At 40.9% G+C, this 25,510-nt stretch overlaps 1 protein-coding gene across 1 annotated transcript; it reads left to right on the top strand.

The window, feature by feature from the left end:
• The first annotated feature begins 239 nt into the window (after nt 1-239).
• LOC119905092 (monocarboxylate transporter 1-like) lies at nt 240-25,222 on the top strand. Its single transcript, XM_038721818.1, has 5 exons — nt 240-406; nt 11,214-11,556; nt 19,625-19,768; nt 20,163-20,972; nt 22,919-25,222. The coding sequence occupies exons 2-5, from the start codon at nt 11,340-11,342 to the stop codon at nt 23,206-23,208; spliced, it is 1,461 nt and encodes a 486-aa protein (XP_038577746.1). The 5' UTR covers nt 240-406; nt 11,214-11,339; the 3' UTR covers nt 23,209-25,222.
• The last annotated feature ends 288 nt before the right edge of the window (nt 25,223-25,510 follow it).

The following is a 25,510-nucleotide window of genomic DNA, read 5'->3' as shown; positions in this document are numbered from 1 at the left end:
TTTGTTGAGAACTTCTACTTTTCATATTTTAAGGATATTTTCCTGATATTTTGTACTTTTATATATCACATCATTAGATATACTACATGCATTCACAGGGGTAACTTCTCTTCATTAAGTATGTCTACGCTTGATACTTGGTGTTGTTTTGTAAGTATCTGAATTCACAGCTAAAGAGCGCGTGCCTCTTTCTGCACGTGCGGTTAGATTCCTTTACAGCCGAGCTCTACGCATGCGCTTTATAGTAGTCATCATCGCCATCCCCTGAAGTTGGGCAGCCTGTGGTACCCAGTACCCCGAGCTGCTGCTGGACCAAACGTGTAGCCATTGTTAGGAGCAAGGACACCCCGGACAACTCTCACACAAGCGGGACCGAGCCTTCACCGGACCCCGCCGAACACCCACGGTGAGTGAACGAGCGTACGGCGGACAAACCGTCCCCGCGTGGTGGTGTGTCGAGACAAAGAGGCTGCTGTTGAATTAAACGGCTATTCTTGTCGTTACATCTCGATGTGCGCTGAGCGACTAACGTTAGCTTAGCTATAAGTTGTAAATTATTAGCTCCCTTTATTTTAGTTTATCTCCTGGATGCGGTCTCTGTCTTCCGGCTGTCGCTTATATTTAATTACGACAGAGCGCACATGATTAAAGTAACTGGGTTTTATAGGGCCGTTTTGAACCGACGTAGCTTCATTCACTGCGCCGTGATGCTGGCGCTATTTTTACATGTGAAGTCAGTGAGGTTGCCCGTGTTCGCATCTGACCCGGCTGCTGCCGCACGACACTGTGGCAAAAACCGCAACCCAGCAAACATTGAGACGGTACTCTAACGTTACACGAGTCAGCACGGTGTAGTTTTAAAAGTAGGACCAAAATCTTTCCCGTGCTTTTTGTCTGTATTTCAGCTTCCAGAGCGACGCTGACAAACTCCATACTGAACCCCGAATTGCCTTTGGTGGCTGTATGTGTGTGAATGTTAGTTTCTGTTTGAGCACTTGGGCTCAGTGAATGAATGGTGAATGCAGATATGTAAAAGCGCTTTGAGTGGTTGAAAAGACTAGAAAGGCGCTATACAAATACGGAGCATTTACATTCACACTGAGATATTTAATGTTGGCCTTTCTTTGTCACCCATCTGTATATTATTACCACAGATTATCCAATACAAACTAGCCTATTCTGCAAAAGTTTGTTTAGACTGCAACAGTGAGAATTCAACACCTCTATGTAACTAACTCTAATATGCTATACTTTCTGAAATGTTCTCACCAACATGGCTTCAACAATGTGTAATTAAAAAATAATCCTTATATACACATACTAAACAATCAATTTAGAACTCTGTCATTGCCATGGATGCAAAACCCTAATTATGCTGTTAAAATGCCCCGCCCTTACGCCAAGATCCACTTATGTCCCAAAATCATCCAGTTAACGTCCTAGTCAGAACTGGACATCTGCTTTTAGACTCCTTAGCTGAAGTCTGCATATGACTTTTTTTTCCCCTCCCCAGAGCCAATTAAAGTCAATGATGGGGAAAATACATTAAACATAATCTATAATAAAGTGAAATATCCACTGCATGTGCATAGAGCTGAGAGAGTCTTTCAAATGACTGCTAATGGTGCATTAGCCTGCAAGCTAACATTCAAATCCATAAGTTGCATGGTGGAAATGTTAAACTCTAAAAGTTACCGGCAGACAATATGGTTATATTGAGGGTGTACCGGGTGTATTGCAGGATCAAAGAGGAATATAATTTACATAGAAATGGCATAAACTGAGTATTCTTTTTTTTTATTTAAAAAAAAAATGCACCAATAGCTTTTGCACATGGAGTGGATGTCACAGTTTTCATGTTAATTAATCTTTCAATTATCTCAAGCTGATTAATCAATTATCAAAATAGCTTAATTAAATAGTTGCAAACTCATCCATTAATCACGCAGCTCTACTGAATACAAACATCCACAGGTTCGATTTCTGCTTGGTGCAGCAGTGCATGTGACCGCCGCGTCTCTAATGCGTTATCTTTTCTGCCCTGAATGAGTTTCCCATCCCGGCTCTTTAAAGGTCAGAGCTCAATGGAAAGATCACACGACAGCCACATGCGCAGCCGTCCATCCCGTCCCCATTGTCCCCAAAACAGCCTGAGCTGCTTGTTGTCTATAAATAAATGTGTAACCAGGACTATTTGTGGTTCAGAAAGGGAGTGATTGGCATTTCATTTTCCATTTGTTAGTGGCAGCGTGACCTGTAGAAAGACAAGTACAGGACATGGTTTAATGCAAACACACACCCTGCTGAAGTCTGTGTTATCCTTTAAACGCTGACCTCTTACAGCTGAATGTCAGTCAAATTTGTAGATGGCAGAGCAGTTGAATCAATGTGTTGAAAGGGATGGGTGAAATAATATCCGTGTTTACAGGTATTTCTGCCATAACGATATTCTTGACAAAATACTGAAAAATATTTTAGATTTTGATATCTCCTCGTACTCAACCGGGCGCTTTTCCTTGAGGTGGTGAAATAAGTTTGTTGTCTTGCCCCCTTTTTGTTGTTGCAGTCTTCTTACACTTCTTACATATTACCGTGGTTTGTTCATCTGATCTTTTGTAACCAAACCACTTCCATGCTCTTCCACCGTGGAGCTGGTAGGAGTGTTTTTTTGCAGTGTGTAACACTGAGACGTGTAATTAGACAACTTACTTTTTTTTTTTAAACCACATTAAAAATGATACGGCATGTCATTAGTAATATACACACCTTATCTGTCGAGTCAGTTTATTAGTTTCAGGTTGTAGTGAATGCATTAAAAGCTTCCCATTTTCTTTAATCACATATTTCTGTTGTCAGGTTTTGGCTCAGCAGGTTGCTGTTCCAAAACTAACCCATCCAGTTGTGGTTTTTATTCTACTTTCATATTCAGGACCTGTTCTGGCACTTAAGTTTGGCTGTTGGCAGAAAATGATTCTCATTGTACAGTCTTTATTGTTACATCTAATCATAATTGTTATGCCTTGTCAGGAGGCTTGGGAGGTATCTATTTCTTCATACCTCCCATATCTTGCTGACAATTCACAGAGGTATACGGCATACGACGAGTTTCGGAGTCATTGTTGCATGTATGACTTTGTCCGCAAGGCTGTGTGTGTAATATGCAATTAGCCTACGTATGGCCCATAGAAGAATGAATAGATAGGAAATAAGCGCTCTTCTTCCATAGATCCTTCTGGAGGACCCAATGACACAGCTGCATCTGACTCGTCTGTTTTGGCTGGTTCACCTTTATCATCGGGATGAAACCCAAAATGCCACCAATCAGGGACAGAGGAGATTTTTCTTTTTTTACTAGTTGCTGCTGCTTGGGTGATCGTTCGCAGGTATCCGTTGCGTAAATGTGGGAAAACGGGGCCCTTGCAATTCAGGATCAGAGAAGCAGTTTTATAATTAAAGTTTTAAATCACATGGACAGTATTTTAACACTGTAGGTGCATGATTAAATGCACTAACCCTTACTAACCCCCTGTTGACCCTTTCTTCCTTCCCTTCCCACGTGTCATAGGTTTTCTATGAGTAGCTTTAATATCCTGTCTTTCATTGTCTCTACTTGGAAAATTTGGGAAATGCAGCGTGCCAGACAGACATAAAGACAAAGCATCTTTAATCATTGTTATGACAGAGTTTCCCCTGGCTGTTGAACCCTCTACGGGTTGGGTCAGTTTGTATTGTAACATTTTCATCTGCTGAAACCATTATGGTGCGTTCCATTTTCCCCAGAAGTCGGAGCTGGTAATGACGTCACACCCGAGTTGACGGCGTTCCAGTTAACAAGTCGTAAAACCTCGCTCAGCCAGCCGTTGTTTACAACTAGCCAGGTTAGCTATTGATACGCCTGTTGATTAAAAAAATAAAATAAAACGCATTGTGCAGTATTTAGTATATTCTATGAGACACAGGTACACAGAAGTGCTAATAAACAGTATAAACTAGAACTTTCACTAACTGTTGATACCCTGACAGCCATCTTGGATCACGAAGTCGGGATTCCGACTCAAGGGGGCGTTCCTTTTGAAATTTTGACTTCCGACTTCACATGTCAACTTGAACGCACCATTAGTAGTTGTTCAAGGGATTTCAGGTAAGTCCGGCCCCTCAACACACTTTGGTAAAGGGAGCGTTTGTTACTGCAGAATGAATGGCCTCATTGATAATTCCTTCAGGAGTTGTCCTGCTTTGCTGGTACCCAGACACACAAACACACACAGACACCTAACTGGGCTCTAGCACAGAACAGTGGGACCCTTGGGGGAGATGGCAACATAAATCCATTCCCACTGGTGTAGCCTGCTTCCCATTAATCCGAGCCCAGACTACATATCACATTCCCACTCTTTTTAACAACTGGTCCTCATGATGTGGGTCCCTGTCTTTGTCTGACATACAAAACCCCTAAAGGTTTCTAATATATACTGTGCCAGTTGTATGTGAACTCCTAGACTGGACATTTTTGAAGCCCAGCAACTAGGCTATTTGCTAACCTCCGACCCCTTAGTTACTTTTGCTAAGCCTGTGAAGCTTTCTGGTCTCACATACAGGCCACGTGCATAACAGTGGAAGACTTTTAACTTAAATTTTGCAGCAATTTTTGAAACAATTGGTCCTTGATTCCAGAGGTTGGGGGGGGGGGAAACTGCTGGTATCTCATTTTACTGCTGCCTGTTAAGATTTTTTTCAGTTGAAATAACTGCTCTACGGCTTTTTTTTGTTTCCAGTGCACCTACATGGCTACATACACAACGTTGTGCAAAGCTGCTAAAACTAAAGCTACATCCAAACAATACGCTTTTGTTTTAAAACACAAAACTTATGCTATGTTTACGCCGGGTGTCCACACTGCTCTGACGATTTTCGTCCGTTTCCCTGATTCGTCACGCCTCTATCATGTTGCCCTTTTCCAGAAGAAAACACATCAGCCTTGACCACCAGTGGTTAATTCAAGATGGATAACGCATTACAGGTGTTGCCGACCTTGTTGTCTATGCTAGCAGCTGTTGTGCAGTTAATTTCTGCATTTTATTATGCTGCTACTGCCTACATGCGGGGAAGACGAGCTAATTTTTTACCTGTAAGAAGGTTAAGTAACAGATATCGCATAAGAGAAAGAAGAGCAGCAAATCCTCACAGTTCAGACGCTGTTAACTAGAGAATGTTGGCGATTTGTCTTGACAAACTATTCTAACTTTTAGATACTTTTGTATTTTGATTTTTGTCAAAATAGCTTAATTTTCTGTCTATTTAATTAATCAGCTCATTGTTTAGTACTTAGTAAAAGTACCATTTCTTAAGATTCAGCAAAAACATGTGGCGTTAACCGCGTTCAGACAGCAAAGTCCTTAAGAAGTGAATTGCATAATTCCCGTTCGAGCGTTACCTCTGGTGTTACGTCACTTGACCTCGTGGGAGCAAGGCCTGATCATTGTTATAAACTCACAGTAACCTCCCGCAGTCTACCGGAGACTTGACGGCGCTGTTTTTATTCCCCTATCTAACAAGTTGGCGAAAGTCAGCCAGTTATCTCGAACGCACCTGTAGATTACCAGTTATACAACGTGTCCGAACTAAAAAGGAGGACTTGCTGCAATGTTACTCCTGTGGTCATCACATTCCTCCTCACTACAGGAAGACCATACGGCAGCACAGGTCAGGACCCGATGCTTAGCATACCGCTAGGTCGGTTAGCACTGATGTGGGGCTTGTTTTTTTTTGTGTTGTTTTTTTTTTTTATGGTAGATGTTCTTTGAACTGAGTTTTGATCTGTAGCTTAAATTGTAGCTGCATTAGAAAAGATGAAAGGTTTAGTGAGTGACAGCCTGAGAGAGAGAAATGGATGCGTGTTTGCACTAGTGTGAGAGTATGCATGGCTGTGTGTCAGTGACGTCATTGGCGGAAGGGGTATGTGTCAAACATCTCTGTGAGCAACACGAGAGGGCCAGCAATTCTTTGATGGTCTCTCCGGCCTCTGGATGACCTATCACTAAACATACTCTCTTCTAAGGTCATAATAAATTAAAGGCCAAGGCTGTAGTGTGAGTAGCGGGACATTTTGTTGGATCATTTGGGTGGCCAGTTGCTTGTCTGGTGTTTGACAAGAAGATAAAACAGAAAATTATTTCCCATCTGACTGGGTTTAGTGTTGAGGGATGTTTTGTGACTTAAAAGCTCCTGGCTTTATTATCAATAACTGTAACATTTTCCTCTGAATAAAACCAGGCACACAATTCCCCACGGAAAGATTGCGTTGATTTCCGTGACAGTGCTTTGCATTTACCTTAAGATCCAACCAGACACCAAAGACTGGCCGGTTATTTTATGACCTTTAGGGTTCATTTCAGCGTCTGTGCTGCGTGATTGGCAGCTTTTTGGGTGTTAATACGAATGTGTGGTATCTGACACCACAAGAAGAGACAAGTGTGGAGGAAGAGGAACTGCCTGTATGCTTGTGCATGTTGCTGGTCATACTGAATGTTTGGTTTCAGACGTCACCCATTTGACTGTTTGTTTGTCCTAAGTGCTACATACGTCTGCATTTGTTTACTGAAGTCAGAGGCTTTTGACCCAGGTTATTGTGTACACAAAATAAAAGATAAGCCATCTCTGTAAGAGAATGAATGAACAGAAGGAAGGCTAAACTTTGGTTGCTTTAAAATGGGAGATAGATGTTAAAAGTAGGTGCCTTTTTTGATATTTGCTCAGCTCAGAGTTGATACTGAAGCTTTGTGTTGAATTGAATCCTGTAATTCTGGTGAATCATATCTTTCGTTTCCAATGTTGCATCATTCCTTTAGATCTTTAGGACATGAGGAAATAACTTTTGCGCAGTTCATCATGACTCAGTCTTTCTCATTGTGAGTTTCAAATACTCTTTCTGCGTCAATGGATTAGTGTGTGTGTGTGTGTGTGTGTGTGTGTGTGTGTGTGTGTGTGTGTGTGTGTATGTATGCAGGAAAGTTGTATGTCTAGCTGTATAATATGTCAAGGTCAAATTATTTTAAGAAGATAAATCTGGACGGTGTTGGCCTGAATATGATGGCCTTCTTTTTAGGAATTGTGGCACGTGCTCATTACACAGATCTGTTTTAGTGTGTGTCCTAATGTTACCCAGCTGCTAATGTTGGCACTCTGCAGAGTGCAGACCAACAGTTTGGTCTCTATGTATATCAAACTTCCTCTTCCTCCTGAGCTCCTCTAGTTGTGAAGTGGAGTAAAGCCTAGTTCCCACTACACGATTTTAACCTTGAGTTGCCGGTTTGTGAGCTCGGCGACCGTCAGGCTGTGGTCAGGGGTAAATCAGCGATCGATCGGCGGCCACCAGTCGTTATATGTGAACTACTCACCGACTCATCAAAACGGCTCTCTGACATATCGCTGACAGATAGCAGACGGCAGCCAGATATCTAGCATGCCAAATATCTGGAGGAGTTGGCCGACTCTACAGCCAATGAGTGCAGGCAGCTGGCAGAGCAGACAGCTACTTTTTCACAGCAAAACACTTTTAACTCACCTCCAGCTCTCTCTGTAGCTCAGACAATCCCTGCTACCTGCATGTGCTAATCCATTCTTTCAACCCATATTCTATAATTGCTATCTTTATAATAACAAACAGCTGTTTTGTGTGTAGGTTCGTGTCATTTCACGTGTGTTTTCTTGACAAAATGTGGTTTGGAGACCAGCATCCGGTGACATAGCCGTTGTCAGCTTGTGTAGTGTGTGACCCCCTGTCACATAGTGTGAACACCACGACTTTAAGACTCTGGTCACAAGACAGCAAGTTATGCAGTCTGAACAGCACGGCGAAGTCACGGCATGTAGTCTGCACAAGCCTGAACTCTTACTCACTTACCACTAGGGGTGTAACGGTACACAAAAATCTCAGTTCGGTATGTACCGGTATGGTTTTGAAGTCACGATTCGGTTGATTTTCGGTACAGTAAGGGAAACGTTAAATTGCTGCTCGTTTATTATGAACTTTTATTATGAACAAGTTCTCCACTAAATAAAATATTCTCCAAACAATACCACATATAGCTAATAACATGCCGAAAGGTGTTTACACTGTGCTCGTTTTTGTTTTTTTCCCTTGTTGCAGAGACTTCTCATTCGTGTGACACCATTAGCAAGTTTGATGTGTTGTCAGAAACCTACATACTGAGAAATGTCAGCCCACTGCTTTCGTCTTATCGACTTGTCCGTTGTTGTATTTCACTGGAAATCGAAGGTTTCCCAAACAGAAGACCTTAACAATAAGGGAGGGTCTTAAAGCTCTGGCTACTCTGCTCTGGCCATGATGCTGAAGTCACTAATTAGCGAGAGGCTGGGCTAAAACGGCTGCTTCTGTAGCGCCGCAAGGCAGAGATTTGGTCCGCCACTAAATATGTCCGTGTGGAAACCCGGAATTTACATGTGTTCCACACACAGAACAAGCCTAACCTAGCGTGAAAGACTTCATTCTGTGCACATGTGCACCGTTCTGAAAGTCCTGAACTAAAACGGTCCGGTACGAATACATGTACCGTTACACCCCTACTTACCGCACATAAGTGACATCCAATAATTACCCAAACCATTCAGGTTGATCGGTGTGTTTGAGTCTGAGTCAGAAGGTTATTACATTATATTTTTGATCCTGTTCCAGTTCAGAACTGGTTCTTAACTTCATGATTAAAGTTGGGAATTTTCTCCAAACAGTCCATGCTTGCCGCTGCATTGTTGCATGACAGTAACGTAACTTTGACAGAAGTAAATCAGACTAAATATTCTCTGTGATTACCTATCTTGAACAGCAAGATTTTGGCTGCAAAGGAAAGTCCTGACACACCATTTTCTCATTAGTTTGCTAATGAGTTTAGCAAACGACAGCCTACTACACATCTAATGTGAAGCAAGCCCATTGTTCTGTCACCTTTTAAGGTCATCGACCAACTTGAGAAAACCCTGATAACGACAGTGATAATATTACCAGTTAACTTGTTTACCTTTCCTCTGGTGGTTTGTCCTGGGAAGTCTCTTCTTGCTTGCTTTAATCAGGTTTTAATTCAGTTTTATGTGGGTGTCAAGCTGTAAATAAATAAAACAGTAAGCTAAAAGAGAGACATTTAATTCAGACTTCATAAGAAGGATATAACTTGGTGCAGGTTAAAGTCTGCATGTAAATTTTCCTAGTGGACCGGCGTGAACTGAAACTGCCTAGAAGGAAGGAAATTACTGAAACCTCAGCATTAGCAGAGCATTATCATGCAAAACAACAAGATAAGTTTTGTTCAACACACTACAGTCTCACTGTTATCACTGTTTAACCAGGTTTTGCTTTCTGGAGATGAATATAGTTAAATGTTGAGGACAAAAGAAGGGTTACAAGCAGACTGGAGTTTAATTTGTTCTATATGCATCTTCATACATGCATTAACATAGGGAGAAGGAAGAAGTGAAAGCGAAGTTAACCAGTTACAGTAACAGGCTGACAGTGTAATGATTGATTGTTGTTTACAACATTATACCTTGTAGGGGAGCTTGTCGCCTGACTGTTCATGAGTTATTACAAAGCTAGCTGAACCCTTGCTCAGTACTTTATGATACAGACCTGCCTCTCTCTGTCTTCACTGACATGACAGCATTACTCAGCTCTTCTTCATATGTAGTATTCCTGCATATCTGTATACTACAGTGCCTGTGTGGTTTGTAGATTTATGTACTAGAATCTATTTAAGGTAAATGGACCAAACAGTAGCAGGTGATGTCAGAGCTGGCCATAAATACCAGAGTGATGGCTGGTTTAAATGGAAAATACAGCATTTAAATGGCTGCATTCATTGAAGGAGCCAGGGGATATTGGCAACTGTCACTAAATTATTTAATCAGCCAGTTCAGTATAATAGTTTGGTTGCCATCAGGCTATGAGATGAGGTTGCATTCAATGTGACTTCTAAAATTTCCAGGTAACCTAATTAGAGACCATCAAATGTGAATCTGGCACGTATTCTGTTACATGACACGGTTACAGGAAATGGCACCTTATTTTAGAAGCGAATGTGAACAACCCATTTAGTCACAGTCAAGTGATTGGTATTGTTCAGGCTGGTTCACGGTCACGTTGCCATGACTTACTGGGACATTTGAATACAACAGAGACATTGTAAATGTTAGTGCTAACACCTGTGCTTTTCCATATCTGTTTGCTGAGGAAGAAGGCCTTTATCATACTGGAGTTTCACTACTGATGCCAAGACAGTAGTTGGATTGATACCTTTTAAGTAAACGCATTTTTGAAAACATTTCAATATCGAGTTTGTACAGACTAGATTTAATAAGAATAATAACAACGCACTTTATTTATACAGAACTTTTCAAAACAAAGCTACAAAGTGCTTTACATGGTTGAACCAGGGACTTCTTCAGGTGTTTAGCAGCCTTTCAAGTAGCCTCTCGGCAGCCATTAGAAACGTATAGGCTGTAGTTTGGTGTTATGACAACGGAGGCTTGCTGTGGTTGAACTGGCCAACGATGCTATCTTAACAGGAAGTTGAGTGTGATTCGCCTGCTGTAGTCTACAAGAGGAATTATCAGCATTTCACACTAAGATTATCATGGTCTAATCTGTGTGCATTGGTCTGTTGGATAAATATGCCAGCTGCTTGCCTGCTGCTGGTATGTTGGTATGCGACCCTGCTAGTTCAGATGCTCTTTCTCCCGATAACAACACTTAGTTATGATTTAAATAGCTGAGTTTCCCTGCCAGTCAGTCAGAACTGAAGAAGTATCTTCAACCAAGTCCAGTTGCCCTTGATTTTAACCTTCGTTGGATAACTATGACCTGGATGACTGAGAATCTTCATAGACATCACGTTATGATTTAAGCCTTTAAACTGGAAAGAAATAGTGAATTGACATTTATCTTGATAATTATGCAATAATGAAATATTCTATCGTGATAACATTTATGGCCATATTTCCCAGCCCTTTTTAAAATGATAAAATTAAAAAGGACAGGAGGAGGACAGGAAAAACATTCCTGTCCTCCTCCTCCACTTCCTCAACCCTCTTTTCCTACATACTTCATCCTGCTGCAGACAGAAAACTAAATCAAAATGCTGATAAGTAGAAAATTATGTCTTTCACATTTTTTACATCAGCTTTTTACTCTGTTTCTCCCACAGATTTTGAATTCTGACCCCAGTGCACCTGGTCAGGCTTCCTCTTCTCTGAACTCAGCTGTCCTCCTGCGGCGGCATTTGACTTCATCTCCTCCTTCATCTCCATCTTCGTCTTCCTTGTGAGCAGAGATGGCTCCAGCGGTGGGTGGGCCTGTGGGGTACACCCCTCCTGAAGGTGGCTGGGGCTGGGCGGTGGTGGTGGGGGCCTTTATCTCCATTGGCTTCTCCTACGCTTTCCCCAAATCCATCACCGTGTTCTTCAAAGACATAGAGGTCATCTTCGACGCCACACCCAGTCAGGTGTCCTGGATCTCATCCATTATGCTGGCTGTCATGTATGGTGGAGGTGAGTGACGTGATTGTGTGATTGAAACTGTTTTTTGTTTTTTATTACAGAAAACAGTTATTTCCCCATTTTAAATGGAATAGGCAAAAAAATCTTTTTAGAAGGGTAAAATGAACCCTAATCTTATTATATTTCATGTTACACACAGCAGGCAGGGATCATTCATTTTCTAGTCCTATGTTAATAGTAAATCCAACTTGTTCCAGACCTTTTAATCGCTGACCATAATCTTAATGATTTGTGATTTTATATACAGAAGGTGTGGTGTTTTACCCATTTGATGTCAAGTCCATTTTATTTATATAGCCCAGTATTACGTCACAAGAAGAAGAAAGAGGAAAAAAAGAAAATAAAGAGATGTCGTGTACAGGATAGACGAAGAATGGCGCTCCAAAACCCGACTGGCACACTGCTGGTTGGATCCGATTAGGCGTTTCCGCTGCATTTCAGGACAGCACGCAAAATGACACATGGCAACTTTAATCTACACTTACAAAGATCATAAACACATAATTAATAAATAAAAACCACAAGTACATATGACTTGTAGTGGCTGAATTCAGAATGAAAATGATTATACTGTCTTTGCCAGCACCTAAGGGCTGTGAACCGATTCGGTTAAGGATCTCCACCACCAAAAGTCTGAGGAATGCCTTCTTTCAAACCCAACAATTGCTAAGCATTATAAACAACATTTAAAAGATTAAGCAGCAGACGTTTGACATTTGCAGATTCTCAGTCTCTTGAACATAAACGCAAGCTCTGAAGTGCAGCCAGTAGTTGGGCATAGTGTCACATTACAAACGTACACCAAACCAAATACGGAGGCATTAGAGCATTTGTGGTTGATGCTGCGGTTTACAATTCATTATAAACACTTAAAGAATGGAATTTGAACCAGATTGCTGGAGGAGTTTGGTATTAGTTTCTCTTATCTTAAGCTGGATTCTTGAGCAATACTTGTTTCTTATGAGGCTCTGCCTTTTTTTATCGTTCACCCACCCAAAACAAACAAGAGCCGCTCTCTCTCACCCGCTCTACTTGTGCTCTCTCTCTCTCCCTCTCTCTCTCCTTGCGCTATCAGTCCCTCCTCTATCCCATTCAGTCACAGCTTGAATAACACTTACTGCTGAAGGGAGAGCAGGAGACAATATGAGAAATGGATACTTTGGAGTGCAAACAAGTTATGAAAACAAGCACGTATTTGTTCTACTGTAATCCGACTAAAGCTGCTGGAGAAAAACAAGGAAAATCACACGTTGAATTATCTTATTAACTATCACAGGTAGCTATGTTGTTGCAGAAGGCATAAAAACAACACTAGTAAACTCTGTTGTGGCTGGAACTCGGTGTCTCTTTTACTTGTCCATTGGCAAATATCGTTTAACTGGTTTGTTGTGTAATTAATTTAACATATTAACATCTCAGTTTTTGAAATGTGGTTCTTGCAAAATGTGTTTCCCAATTTTCCCTGCATCAAGTCTGAGAGTGCCAATCAGCAGCTTGATGAAATACTCACTAGAGCTGCAACAGTTAGTCCATTAACTAACAACTATTTCAACAGTTCAGTTCAGTTGTTAGTTTTTCAACATTATTTTATTCTGCTTTTTAACACATAAGCTTAAACTGCTCCAACACTAAAAACTATACTTAACATCACATTCTGGTATACATGGTACATAGCATATAGCAAAATTACGACCTGATGCAAGACTACACACTCACATAAATATGTTGTGGAAGTAAATTTATTATGTTACAACCAATCGTACTGTGGATGCTGCTTCTGCAATGTGAGGATTTGATCTCTGTCTTTGGTTTATGTTGTTGTCTGACCTGAATATCTTTGGGCGTTGGACTGTTGGTCAGACGCAACAAGCTGTTTGTAGATGTCACCTCGAGCTCTGGGAAACTGGGATGGACATTTTTCACTTTTATGACGTTTCATAAACTAAATGATTTATTGCTAAAAGTATCTGCCAATTCCATAATACAAATGATTGTTCTTAGCAGCTCGAATGCTCACAATCTCAGTAAGGATGATTACCATGTTCATAATCTAATTCAACCCAAACACAAAAAGTGCTACTGAGGCTCATGGAATCTCATCAGTTTTGTAGGTATTGGGACAAAAGAACATTTTGACATGATGATGATGCTACATGAAAACTCAGAGGCTTACCAAAGTTTTACAGTTAATCCTGATGTGAATATGAACATCTGAACTACATTTCATGTCAAGATATTTCACTAAAAAACACAAATGTAAACCAGCTGGTGGCGCTAGAGGAAAGGTCAGAGGATCACCAAGGTCTGTAGGAGACCTCATCAAGGAACCATGAAAGTATGTCCAAAATGTCACGGCTATCTATCAAATGCTGTTGATATTTCAGTCAGGACCAAAGTAGTGACATCGCCAACCCTACAGAGGATCTCAAGCTTAGGCGTATACAATGCTGCTTGAACTAAATAACTACCACTTCACTGTGCCTTTTTAAATCATTTCAAAACAGCCAGTTCTTGCACGTAGTGACCCTTTTATCTGCACTGTTGCAACAGCAGCCTTCCCATTTACATGTCAAGGCAGGGTTTAAGAAAGACACTGATCCAGTTTCAGTTAGATGAGGTTTCTGATCAGGTTTCTGTCTTTGTCTCAACACACAAGCAAGCTCTTTCCTCCTCATTCAAATACGCTCTGTCTCCCCCAGCCACCTTCATCTCTCTTTCTGTCTCTATCTCTGTGCCTTCTCAGTTCAGATATTCGTATCTAAAAATGGTGTCTGTTCTTTCCACTTACTCATTCATCCTCTTCAAGAGCTACGTGCCAGTCTGCACTCTCATTCGGCAGGTTTAGGCATTTATGAGAGGAAACTGCTGAGGGAGCAACAGGGGCAACAATTGAAATTGCCTAACAGGAGCCAGATGTTTGAATAGTTTCTTCTTTTTTTTCTTCTTAATTTTAGTGTTTTATTCTTTTGCAATTCGGCCGGATCACCAGTTAATGACGTCATTATGTCTGCTTGTACTGTAGTAGGAGGGTGAGGTTGTAGACACCATTTTGGCAAAACCCCAACCAAAGTACTCCTAGGTTACTCATGAGGAAATGCACGTACACACACGGACTTCCGCAAAGGTATAAAAAAAAAAATTCCCCCTTATGTATTTATCACGTCAGCTGACAAATTGTGTGAACCAATTAAAATGTGCTGTGCAAAAAAAGTGAAGGAGGGAGAGGAAGATGTGTGAAGCAAGAGTCAGACTTTTCCCCTCCCATCCGTTATTGGTTTCAAGGTATGAAACATGCAGCAACAAGAAAGAGGAGTTGCATCATTTTCAGCTGCTAACGTAGCTCACACTGTAACTAACAAACAAACAAACAAACAAACACTGTAACAAGGGAACTGCATCACTCAGATATGGTAGCAAAGTTCAATAATATTAGAAAGCAAAGGGCCCCATATCTTAAATTCATTGGAAAAGCTTATCATTTTGCACCTAATTTTCTCCAGTGTAATACGTGTGACCCACATCTTTCATCTTTTTAAAGGTCTGCCTGTAGTGGAGAGTTAAATTGAAGTTTATTGCATATTTTAATGTAAATGTAAACAGGATGCTGTGTCCTTTTTGTTTATCACTCATGTAAATACCTTTTTATGGGAACTTTCAAAAGGCTGTAACTGCAGTGAGTGATTTAGTAGTTTTGTAAGTAAACTTTCTATTTCTGTAGCACCAGAGTTCACAGGGTTCTTCACCAACTACAATGTAATGAAATACAGCAATCATTTTAGGGAATGGTTAAAGATCGTTTTAGATGGGGCCCAGCAATCTTGATTTTTGTAATAAAACTAACTTGGAAATGTGTTTGGTAGTCAAAATTTGCGGATTTTCCAAGGTGGGAAGTCCTCCGTGAACTTTAGCTTGAGCTATAGTTGTTTATCCTTATTTCCACGAGGAGTGGCGCCTTTTCTTTTGAGCCGTGAATACCACTTTTAAACACAGACAACTTATGGTGACTTAACACAGCAGCATCAAGAAGATGTTTTTTTTTTTTTTTAAAGGAGAAACTGAAACCAAAAACATGGATCACTGATCGGCCCTCTGTCTTCTGAACAGATTGGTACACCAGTCTGGAATAAGAAAGTACAGTAGATTAAAAAATCTTCACATTTAGCAGAATTGGGGAAACCGTGTAACTCAGTTAAGCAGTACAGTACAATTTTAGAAGATTGTTTCTTTTAAATTGACCCGTCACTTGCTTCCTTCACTAATTTCCTAATCCTCTTGGTTTGTGGTTGGAGTACAAAAACAAACATGTTATGCACTTTTTAGTTCCTGTAAATTCAGGATCTTTTGTTGCAGAACTTGTGTCACTTGATGACCTCACTGAGTGGGAGTCCTATGATCCGTGGGATTTCCTTGTTCTTTGGGTGTTTTGTGTTTCTGCATGAATACACACCAGCTTGTTTTAATAAGTGCTACGGGTTATCGGATATTGATAAGACTAACCGTGAAGTGGCCTGGAAAGGGGGAGTTTGGATTTATGCCAATTCAGCAAATAGATGAAAATAATAACTGAAATTTTTGGCCTTTTATAGACACAATATACTCTAGAGGTGTTAAATCAATGATAGGTTTTAGCATTGAGGTCATAGTCTTAGTGTTGTATTGGACTGCACATACAGAGGTGTTTCTAATATTCTGCCCATCTCATGTATGTAAATAGGGAGGAGAAACATTAGATACACCTCTTAATATAATGCAGTCCATTACAACACCACTGTTAACTATTTCCTGACAATGTAACCATAAACACTATAAACTTTGTAAAGGTGTAGAATTCACTGTTAAGGGATCTTTAACATCTTGACACAAAAGTACAGAAAGAAGTAGTCAAGATAATAAGTCACTTAAAGGAATTGCTTGACATTTTGGGAAATACACTCATTTGCTTTCTAATGTCTGTAAATAAGAAACTGGAGCCAGGAGACATTTAGCTTAGCTAAGCATAACGACTGGAAACTGCTAGCCTGGCTGTGTCCAAAGGTTAAAAAAAAATTTACTTACCAGCAAATCTACAGCTCACTGATTATGATGTGAACCTTCGCGGGTTTAATTTACATAAAAACTGAAGTCTGAAAACGGCAAGCAGCTGTTTTACAGGAGGTCATGCGCCGGACTATTTCTTAGGTCAGGAGCGAGTTGAGGCATGGGTTGCCACCTTAGACGCCAACCATGAAACACAACGTCCCTGTTAAATGGTTAGCCACTCACCAATGTTGCACCTTTCTCTCTTTAGACCTCTACTGTCCACAATAAAGGCTTAAAATGCCTGAAATATTCCTTATTAGGCTTAGTCCAGATGGACGGATGCTAGTCTGTGCGTGACGTGACTGGGGCAAATCCACTCAGCTGTTTCTCCAGTCTGTCCAGTCCCTCCTTATTCTGGTTGCTTTTGGTAGGACTGACTCATCACCAGCTGCTGTTCTCGCTCTTACACTTCAGTTGGCCACTAAATCAGAATGTGAACATTTGCTCTGTAATAAATGGCTGAGTGAAATGAGGAAAGACGAGAATTGGGTGACTTAGATGCTGCACAGTGAAAACGAAACGGCTAAAATTAGAGTACCTCGTCACAGCTGGGTTCACTCTGAACATTCGTTTTCCTCACTAGTGGATGCTGTGTCAGTGTAAAGATGAGGACAAGTCTTCTCTTTACTCCAATCAGTGTTCTTTCTTTCATGGGAAAAGAGCAAATGATGGAGGGAGGTGGGAGAGGAGGAGAACGAATGGTTTATATAATATCTCTGAGAACACTTCTCACTGCCCTCTTTGTGTTTTGCCAGACGGCAACAAAGACTGTCACTACTGATTTATTTATGTGTGTGTGTGTGTGTGTGTGTGTGTGTGTGTGTGTGTGTCTCAGTGTTGAGTGGATGCTTATTCATTCCTGTCCTTGTACAGGTTCACTTTTTGTTTGCTGTGGATCTCCATGGAGCCCAGACAAAATGGTGTGTGCGATATTTGTTCTGGCAGAGCTCTTTTTATCTCCTGAACACGGCAAACCACCGAGACGGGCTTTGTGTCGGACAGGCAGACACCTTGCTTCTGTGTTGTCACTGAGGGTCTGAGACGGGTATTTAGTGAGTGCGTGAGTGAATGCTCGTGCATCCAGAGCGCCCCCGGCCATTGTGTTCAGCTGCCAAGTTTCAAGGGCAAAGCCACCATGGTCTGTGTGAAGGGTTGGTTGTGAGGAAATGGGTGCTGGCTGAGAGCACCCTGTTAGAAACGAGACTGAGTGCATCTCCGGAGATCATTCATATTTTATACTTATTTTGCTGTACCTCTCTGTGTGCACCATCCTAGTTTTCCCTGCTTCTTTCGCACATTATTATAGGACTGGATTATTTTCTCCTTATTTATTTTTTAAATTAAAGGAGAATAGTGAAATATAACCTGTGTTAATGCGATGATTACTAGACGTTATATAGATATTAGGCCTGAAGTGGGCTCAGGATTGGGAGTCGTTTTACCTTAGATGTATGCTGATTTAACAAAGTCAACTAAAAAACATTATTGCATGAAATTACTGCCAACGTTTGATTCATTGTGTGCAATAGATGTGTGTGTAAATACAATATAACTATAAAAACAAGTTGCACTTTTATCATATCATTTTATCAATCTCAATTTAATTCCTCTTAAGGTACAATTAAGTATTTATACCTTTGTTTTAAATTAATAGTTATTTTGCTGATTAGAATATTCAAAATAATTCAGAGTCCAAGGCGACGTCTTCAAATGTCCTGTTTTTTTCCCACCAAAAGTCAAAGATATTCACTTTACAATTATACAAAACTGGGAAAAGCAGCATATTCTTTCATTTGAGAGGCAGGAACCAGGGAAGGAGCATTTTGTCACTGAACTGATTTAAGGAATTATCAGAACAGTAGCAAATTTTAGAATTATTTCAGCTGTACACATGTGACTGTTCAGCTCATGCTGAATAGTTGCACACAGAGCTACTGTATTGATGCTGCAGGCCTTTTACGGTGATCATATCCAGCAGAGTGAGTTTCAGCCTCGATCCATGAGAAGGTTTATTCACAGTGAGGCTGCAACGCAAGCTGAGACACGTGGGACGCCTTGACTCTCCTCCTCTTCTCTCCCCACTTGTCCTCCCCAACCTCTCTTCTCCTTACTTCTACCTCCTCTCAACTTATCACTCCTCTCCCTCCTCACATTGTAAATCCTGGTGGACATTACTGTCACTCTGACTCCCCTTGCCCTTTTATTCTCACCTCTCCTCTTCCCTCCTTCCTTTCCTCACTCTTCCTCCCCTCTTCGACCTCCATGAAACATCCATGCAACTGCTGCTGTTACATAATCATTCATTGTCCCTCTTTAATTTTTGCTGTCATAGCACCACCTGTTGGTGAACAGTTAAAAATGAGAGCTAATGATGATACAGTGTAGTTAACTACACCCATACTAGACTTTTACCTGCACATAATGTTTATGTACATAGGGTTGTAACTGGTGGTTATTTTCTTTACTTATCCATAGATTTTTTTTTTTATATTTTGCAGATTAATTGATCAAGTGCTCTTGGATATCTTTAGTTTAATTTAGTTTATCACATAAGATAAAGGAAAGCAGCAAATCCTCATAATTTAGATGCTGAAACTGGTTATTGTTTTGTATTTTTGCTTGCTTATACTATTGATCCATTTATGGCTGCAACTAATGTTGTTATAATTTATCAGAGCATCAAGTATTCACATGCCTTTGTTGTCCATTCGACAGTCCCAAAAACCCAAAGATATTCACTTAATATAGGGCAAAGAAAAGCCTCAAATACTCACATTTGAGAAGCTGCTGTTCAGCATTTTTACTTAAAAAAAACTGTTGTCAAGATTGTCAAGAAAGTTGCCTATTATGTCAATTAATCAGCTAATCCTAAATGTATATATTACTCTTGTCAATTTCAGCACTTCAACACTTCTGTGGTGTCATTTACTGCACTTAATTAATCAGTTCTTCTCCTTGCCCGTCTCTTCTTTCTCTCCAGGTCCAGTCAGCAGTATCCTTGTGAACAGATTTGGCAGTCGACCAATCATGATAGTCGGTGGCTGTCTGTCAGGGTCGGGACTGGTAGCGGCCTCCTTCTGCAACACCGTGGAGCAGCTCTACTTCTTCATCGGAGTAGTGGGAGGTCGGTATCTCACCCATTTCCAACTTAAACGTACCACACATACAGTAAAATGTTTAAATGTAAAGTTTAACCGGTCGTGTAGTTCTTATGTTTGTTCCACATGTAGTTTTATAAGAATTTTGTTTGTCAAAAAACTGTTAAAACTGATCACAACTTTTTGTTAGTACACCATGCTTTATTCACCAAACAATACCGGCTGTTTTGCTTTCATCAGGGTGTTGTGTGAGGCTGTTTCCACTTTACACAGTCTCGATTCCCATATATTTAAAGAAAGAAACTGGATAATTGCTTTCCATGCAGTGTATTTTTCCACATGTACCACATGGTTTTGCACAAATGTCATCTTCTCCTAACCCTACATTTTGGTTTCCCTTCCCGCCCTTTCTCTCTCCAGGTTTGGGACTGGCATTCAACTTGAATCCAGCCCTGACTATGATCGGTAAATACTTCTACAAGCGCCGGCCCATCGCCAACGGCATCGCTATGGCAGGCAGCCCCGTGTTTCTGTCCACCCTGGCTCCACTCAACTCCTGGATGTACGATCAGTTTGGGTGGAGAGGCAGCTTCCTCATCCTGGGAGGACTTCTGCTCAACTGCTGCGTGGCCGGCTCCCTCATGCGCCCCATCGGACCCAAACCTCAGCCGCCCAAACCGGACTCGGCGGAGGACAAGGCGGTGGACTCAGTACAACCACAGCCTAAGAAGACAGTCCTGCAGACCATCAACTCCTTCATTGACCTAACGCTTTTTAAACACCGCGGCTTCCTGCTTTACCTGGGTGGCAACGTCATCATGTTCTTCGGCCTCTTTGCTCCGCTCGTCTTCCTCTCCAATTTTGCCAAGAGTAAGGGCATCAGCAAAGACAAGGCAGCCTTCCTTCTGTCGGTGCTGGCGTTCGTAGATATGGTTGCCCGGCCCTCCATGGGCATACTGGCCAACACCAAGTGGGTCCGGCCCAGGATCCAGTACTACTTTGCCGCTGCTGTCTTCTACAACGGATTGTGTCACGTGTTTGCGCCGCTGTCAGTGGACTACGTTGGATTTGTGATCTACGCCATCTTCTTTGGTTTCGCTTTTGGCTGGCTGAGTTCGGTGCTGTTCGAGACACTGATGGACCTGGTGGGAGCTCAGAGGTTCTCCTCAGCCGTGGGTTTGGTTACAATAGTGGAGTGTGCGCCGGTGCTGTTGGGTCCACCACTAACAGGTAAGACATCCAACACGCATCACAGAAAAGGGAGGCAAACCAACACGTGAAACCGCTTTTGTTTGTTATTGTAAAGATCGCAATTGTAAAGACAAAAAATATGGGTGGTATAAAGGATTAGCACACGCAGGTAGCAGGGATTGTCTGAGCTACAGAGAGAGCTGGAGATGAGTAAAAAGGGTTTTGCAGTGAAAAAGTAGCTGCCTGCTCTCATTGGCTGGATGTGGATGTCGAGTCGGCCGACTTTGGCGTGCTAGATATCTCGCTGCCGTCGGCGATGTGTCAGAAATGTGTCGGGGAGCCGTTTTGATGCTTCGTCGTGTAGTTCACACATAACGACTGCTGATCGCTAATTTACCCCTGCTCACAGTCTGACGGTCGCCGAGCTCACCAACCGGCAAATCGGGCTAAAAATCATGTAGTGTGTGAGGCTCTAGCTTTGTTGGCACTTCTAGAGTAAGACAAATTACAGACAATTACACAATTTGCAAACCATAAATTGAGGTGTAATAGTTGTTGTCAGGAAGTTGTTTTGAAACTCTGCATAGACATAATGATTAATTAAACTGATGAAGTAGAGCGGCTCAGTAAAAAATAGCTCGCCTTACATCTCTTAACAATAAATTTAAAGCAGCTGGAGAAGAAACACTTGTAGCTGTGGAACATTTCTGGTTTAAACACACACAGTTGAAGCAGATGAAAAGCTGCAGTAACGTGTAATTAAGCTGAACGAAGCATTCAGCACTGATCACGGATCCCATCGCTGTTTGTCAGGCCTTCAGTTCACCGCTTAATTCTACAGCTTAAACTGTGTCTCACATGTAGTCGACTAGTTGAACATGATTGTGTGTCTGAACCCTGGTTGGGATGTAGTAAATATTTAATTGAGGCTGATGTAGGGCTGGGTGATATGACCAAAAATGTCATCATTCGATATTGATAATTATCACGATAAATATCAAATGATTATTTGTTTCAGGTTTAAAGGCTGATTTTTGATGGTTAATTTTGTTTTTAAACTATTCTTCATGGTCACAACATGACAACACTTGCCAAACCCTAACAAGAGTGAGAAAAAACAAACATTTTCATCAATTATCCATGTGTAAAATTAAGTTAAATCTTTTTTTCAGGCCCTTTTCCTCAACAAAGTAAATATCTTAATAGAAAAATTTAAGTGCCAATTCATTCAGGATTCAAATGCATTAAATCAAACATTGATTGATCATTTGTTATATTGTCATTGAGGAAATTTATATCGCGATAGCCCAACACTAGGTCGATGCATTATAATGAAGTAATCTCTAACTGTCAAGAATAATATAATAAATGTCTACTAACCTACAATCTCTACAATACTAAGTTAAACCGTTAAAGCTGCAATTATTACTCAAATTATTAATAATAAATAATAAAACAAATTATTTTGTAACTATTTTAATAATTCAAATGAGAGAATTTGCTTTATATGATAATAAACCGAATATATTTTGTTTTTGCACAAATGTTCAGACACAACATACAGTTTAAAGACCTCACATGAGCTCTGGCAAGTTGTGAGGGACGTTTGTCACTACTTTTTTGTTTTTACATTTCGTTGAGAAAATAATTGGAAGATTAATCAGTAATGAAAAAAGTTAGTTGCATCCCTAGATAAAATGACAGCTTACATAAGACTGATCCCATTGAGTTCTGTGCAGCGAGGAAGAGTTATACAGGTTTCAACTGGCATCTGTTCGGAGTGTATCTGTAATCTGTGTCAGGAGAGGAAGTCAGAAAGGTGCATTTCTTGATTAAGTCTATGTGATCAGTCCAGTTTTTAAGTGGCAACAGCAGGTGCAGCTGTTACATAATGGCAAAGTCAATGTTTAAAATAATCCAAATATTGATCCAGACCGTCGCTGAATGTTAAATCTGAATGGTCTCTCTCTTTTGTGCACCTCCAGGTAGTTTCTATAGCTATTACGAACACTACAACTACACCTACGTCTGCTGTGGCATCATCCTCCTCGTCTCAAGTGTCCTCCTCTTCGTGGGAATGGGCATCAACTACCGCCTGCTGGACCGAGAAAGGAAAGAGGAGGAGAGAAGAGACAGGGAGGAGCCCAAGGGGGAGCGCGAAGCCATGTTGGCGCCTGCCTCTCCGTCAAAATCCATCGAGGGGGCAACGGAGAACAGCACACCGGCGGCTGTCACACTGGCTGAAGTCGCCAAGATGGACGAGGACACTGTGTAGAAAATTTGAAAAGAAATGGACTTCAGAGAAACATGAGTTGCAGTTACTCAGTACAACCTCACACCGTCTTTATAGATAGAAAATAACCTCTTACACGACCCTGAAGCCATAGAAACAGTTTTCATTAAAAAACAGACCTGCTGCTGCGACGCTCAGCTTAGCTGACTGCAGAACTCGTCAAGCAGCTTCTCACTGCGTTGAGACCTCTGGTTTTGGTATTTAACGTGCCTTTGGTAAACACAGGTCCTTCAGGAGCGCACACACCAGATAGACGCACAACAGGCAGAATGACTGTAAGATAAAAAGCCAGTAAACTAATGAGGACTTAACTCTCAGGATTTTTGAGCTACCGTAAAGGTTCAGAGTTTTTGTTGCAGTACGCAGAGATGCTGTAAATCTTCCCTCACATACTAACACACTCACACTTGCACACATTCATATTAATGTCGATACAGTAAATCCGCTCACATGCTAGAGTGTGGAGTCGCTGACATTTCCAGGTTTTTATGCAGAAGAAAAGAACACAAAAATAGAAAGGACGGTTTTGGAATTCTGGAAGTTCACCACCAGGGAGAAGTACTTCCTTTTTTGTCGGCAGTAGTGAAATTTTTAACCCTTAGTCAACGACAAAAGGCACAAAAATTGAACGGTGCTTAAAAATACAAAGATAAACGATGGGAAGGAAGTTGAAAACTGATGTATCTTTTGGTCTAGAAGGGCACAACGCTAGCGGTGTAGAAGGCATTGTTAATGGTGTGCTTGTACATAAATACACTTGTGCACTTTGAGTGTGTGTTGTGATGTTTTTGTTTTTAATCATGCACCCACCAACCAGAGCAGCTCATCATCTTATACTGAGACACACAAAATTGCTCACACAGTTCTGATCCTCCACCCCACAGGTTTACCAGCAGGATGAGACCACTTGCAGTATAAAATGACACCACACAATGTTTTTTTTTGGGGGGGGGGGGATAAGAGGCTGTGATTGTACCAGATCAATGGGTTTTACCGGGTTTTACTGGGACTTGCCCGGCTCCTAATTTCTCATCATTTTGGATAATAGTTACCCTAGTGTTGTTTTTAAAATTGTGAATAACACATTATATCAACAAACCCTTTGTAATTAAAAAGTCTATTTTAACTCACTGTTAAACGATAACCTGACAAGTAACCTTTTTATTAATGTATTTGGATGAAAGGTAAAGTGTGTGTGTGTGTGTGTGTGTTTGTAGAAGTTTAAACTAGGTTTCATCATTTCATGTGACTGAGGTTCAGCCGCTGCAGTATCGGCACGTTTGTGTGTAACTGTACAGAATGTGTCATATCGGAGCCACAATGTTTGTTCAATATCGATCAGACTCATTGATCAGTGACTGGGTTTACTGCCAACATGAAGAGCACACGTTTGTCCGAGAAGCTTTCGTTGACAGTTTTTGTGAATCACCATTAGCACGCAGTGTAGTTAATTTTGACTCATTTTCACTGTCCTGCTGCTCACTGTGTATTCATCCGCAGCAGCAAATAGTCTTGAGTAGATGGACTAACACATTGTTGGTTTTGATCTTTTTGTTATTTGTTGACAATGACAAAACTGTAGAATATTGCCAGCTTTATCCTTTATATTCTTAAATTCAAATGAAAGATACAACTGTTATGTTTCTGTAAGGGAGCACTACTTTCTTTATACCTGCCGGGTGGTCATTCAGTCAAAGAGTTCCCTCTTCACATAGAAAAATGCCTCTGTGCAGATCACATAGTCTGTTTTAAGTCTGTGAACGTTTGGAAAGGTGGTGTACTTTGACACTGGATGCTACCTTTTTTTTGTTTGTTCAAAAGAGTTATTAGAAATTAATACTGACCAAATCTTAAGTATTAGTTTTCAAACCAATTCATTGCAAAGTATAGGTTGTCTAAAAGTAAATGTTTGAATTTGAGTTTGACAAGTATTTTTAAGTTATTGTTGGTAGCAATGGGAGAATAGTTTTTATCCACGTCTAGTACAGACATGAATTTGAAGCAAGTGTATGTTCGGGTTAATGGACGGGTCCAGATTTGAAGGGAAAGAGTAGAGAAATTATTAATTGTGTCCACATTCCCCTGCTCTGAACCCTGAGGTTCCTTCATGTACTGCAGACTCATGACATGAGTTTGATTTACTGTGATCCAAAATCTAAAACCTTTACTTATTTTGCCTTTTGAGGTGCGTATTTGAAAAGGAAAGGTGACATTTGGGAAGACTTTTAGTGAACCATTTCATTGAAACACTGAATGTTGGTGTTTTTTCAATGCAGGGTGGTTG

The sequence above is a fragment of the Micropterus salmoides genome, unplaced genomic scaffold (assembly GCF_014851395.1).
Source record: "Micropterus salmoides isolate LMB-PRFRI ecotype aquatic unplaced genomic scaffold, ASM1485139v1 Ms_hic_scaffold_16, whole genome shotgun sequence".
In the NCBI taxonomy this organism is placed as follows: domain Eukaryota; kingdom Metazoa; phylum Chordata; class Actinopteri; order Centrarchiformes; family Centrarchidae; genus Micropterus; species Micropterus salmoides.
Note: the sequence above shows the minus strand (reverse complement) of the source record. Positions and strands in the feature narration are given on the sequence as shown.

What these genes read in the sequence shown, in the direction of transcription:
- LOC119905092 (XM_038721818.1), top strand. Translation starts at nt 11,340, where the DNA reads ATGGCTCCAGCGGTGGGTGGGCCTGTGGGGTACACCCCTCCTGAAGGT. An exon ending in GGCTGTCATGTATGGTGGAG is followed by an intron (nt 11,557 to 19,624) that starts GTGAGTGACGTG and finishes CTTTCTCTCCAG; the next exon opens with GTCCAGTCAGCAGTATCCTT. An exon ending in GTTGGGTCCACCACTAACAG is followed by an intron (nt 20,973 to 22,918) that starts GTAAGACATCCA and finishes GTGCACCTCCAG; the next exon opens with GTAGTTTCTATAGCTATTAC.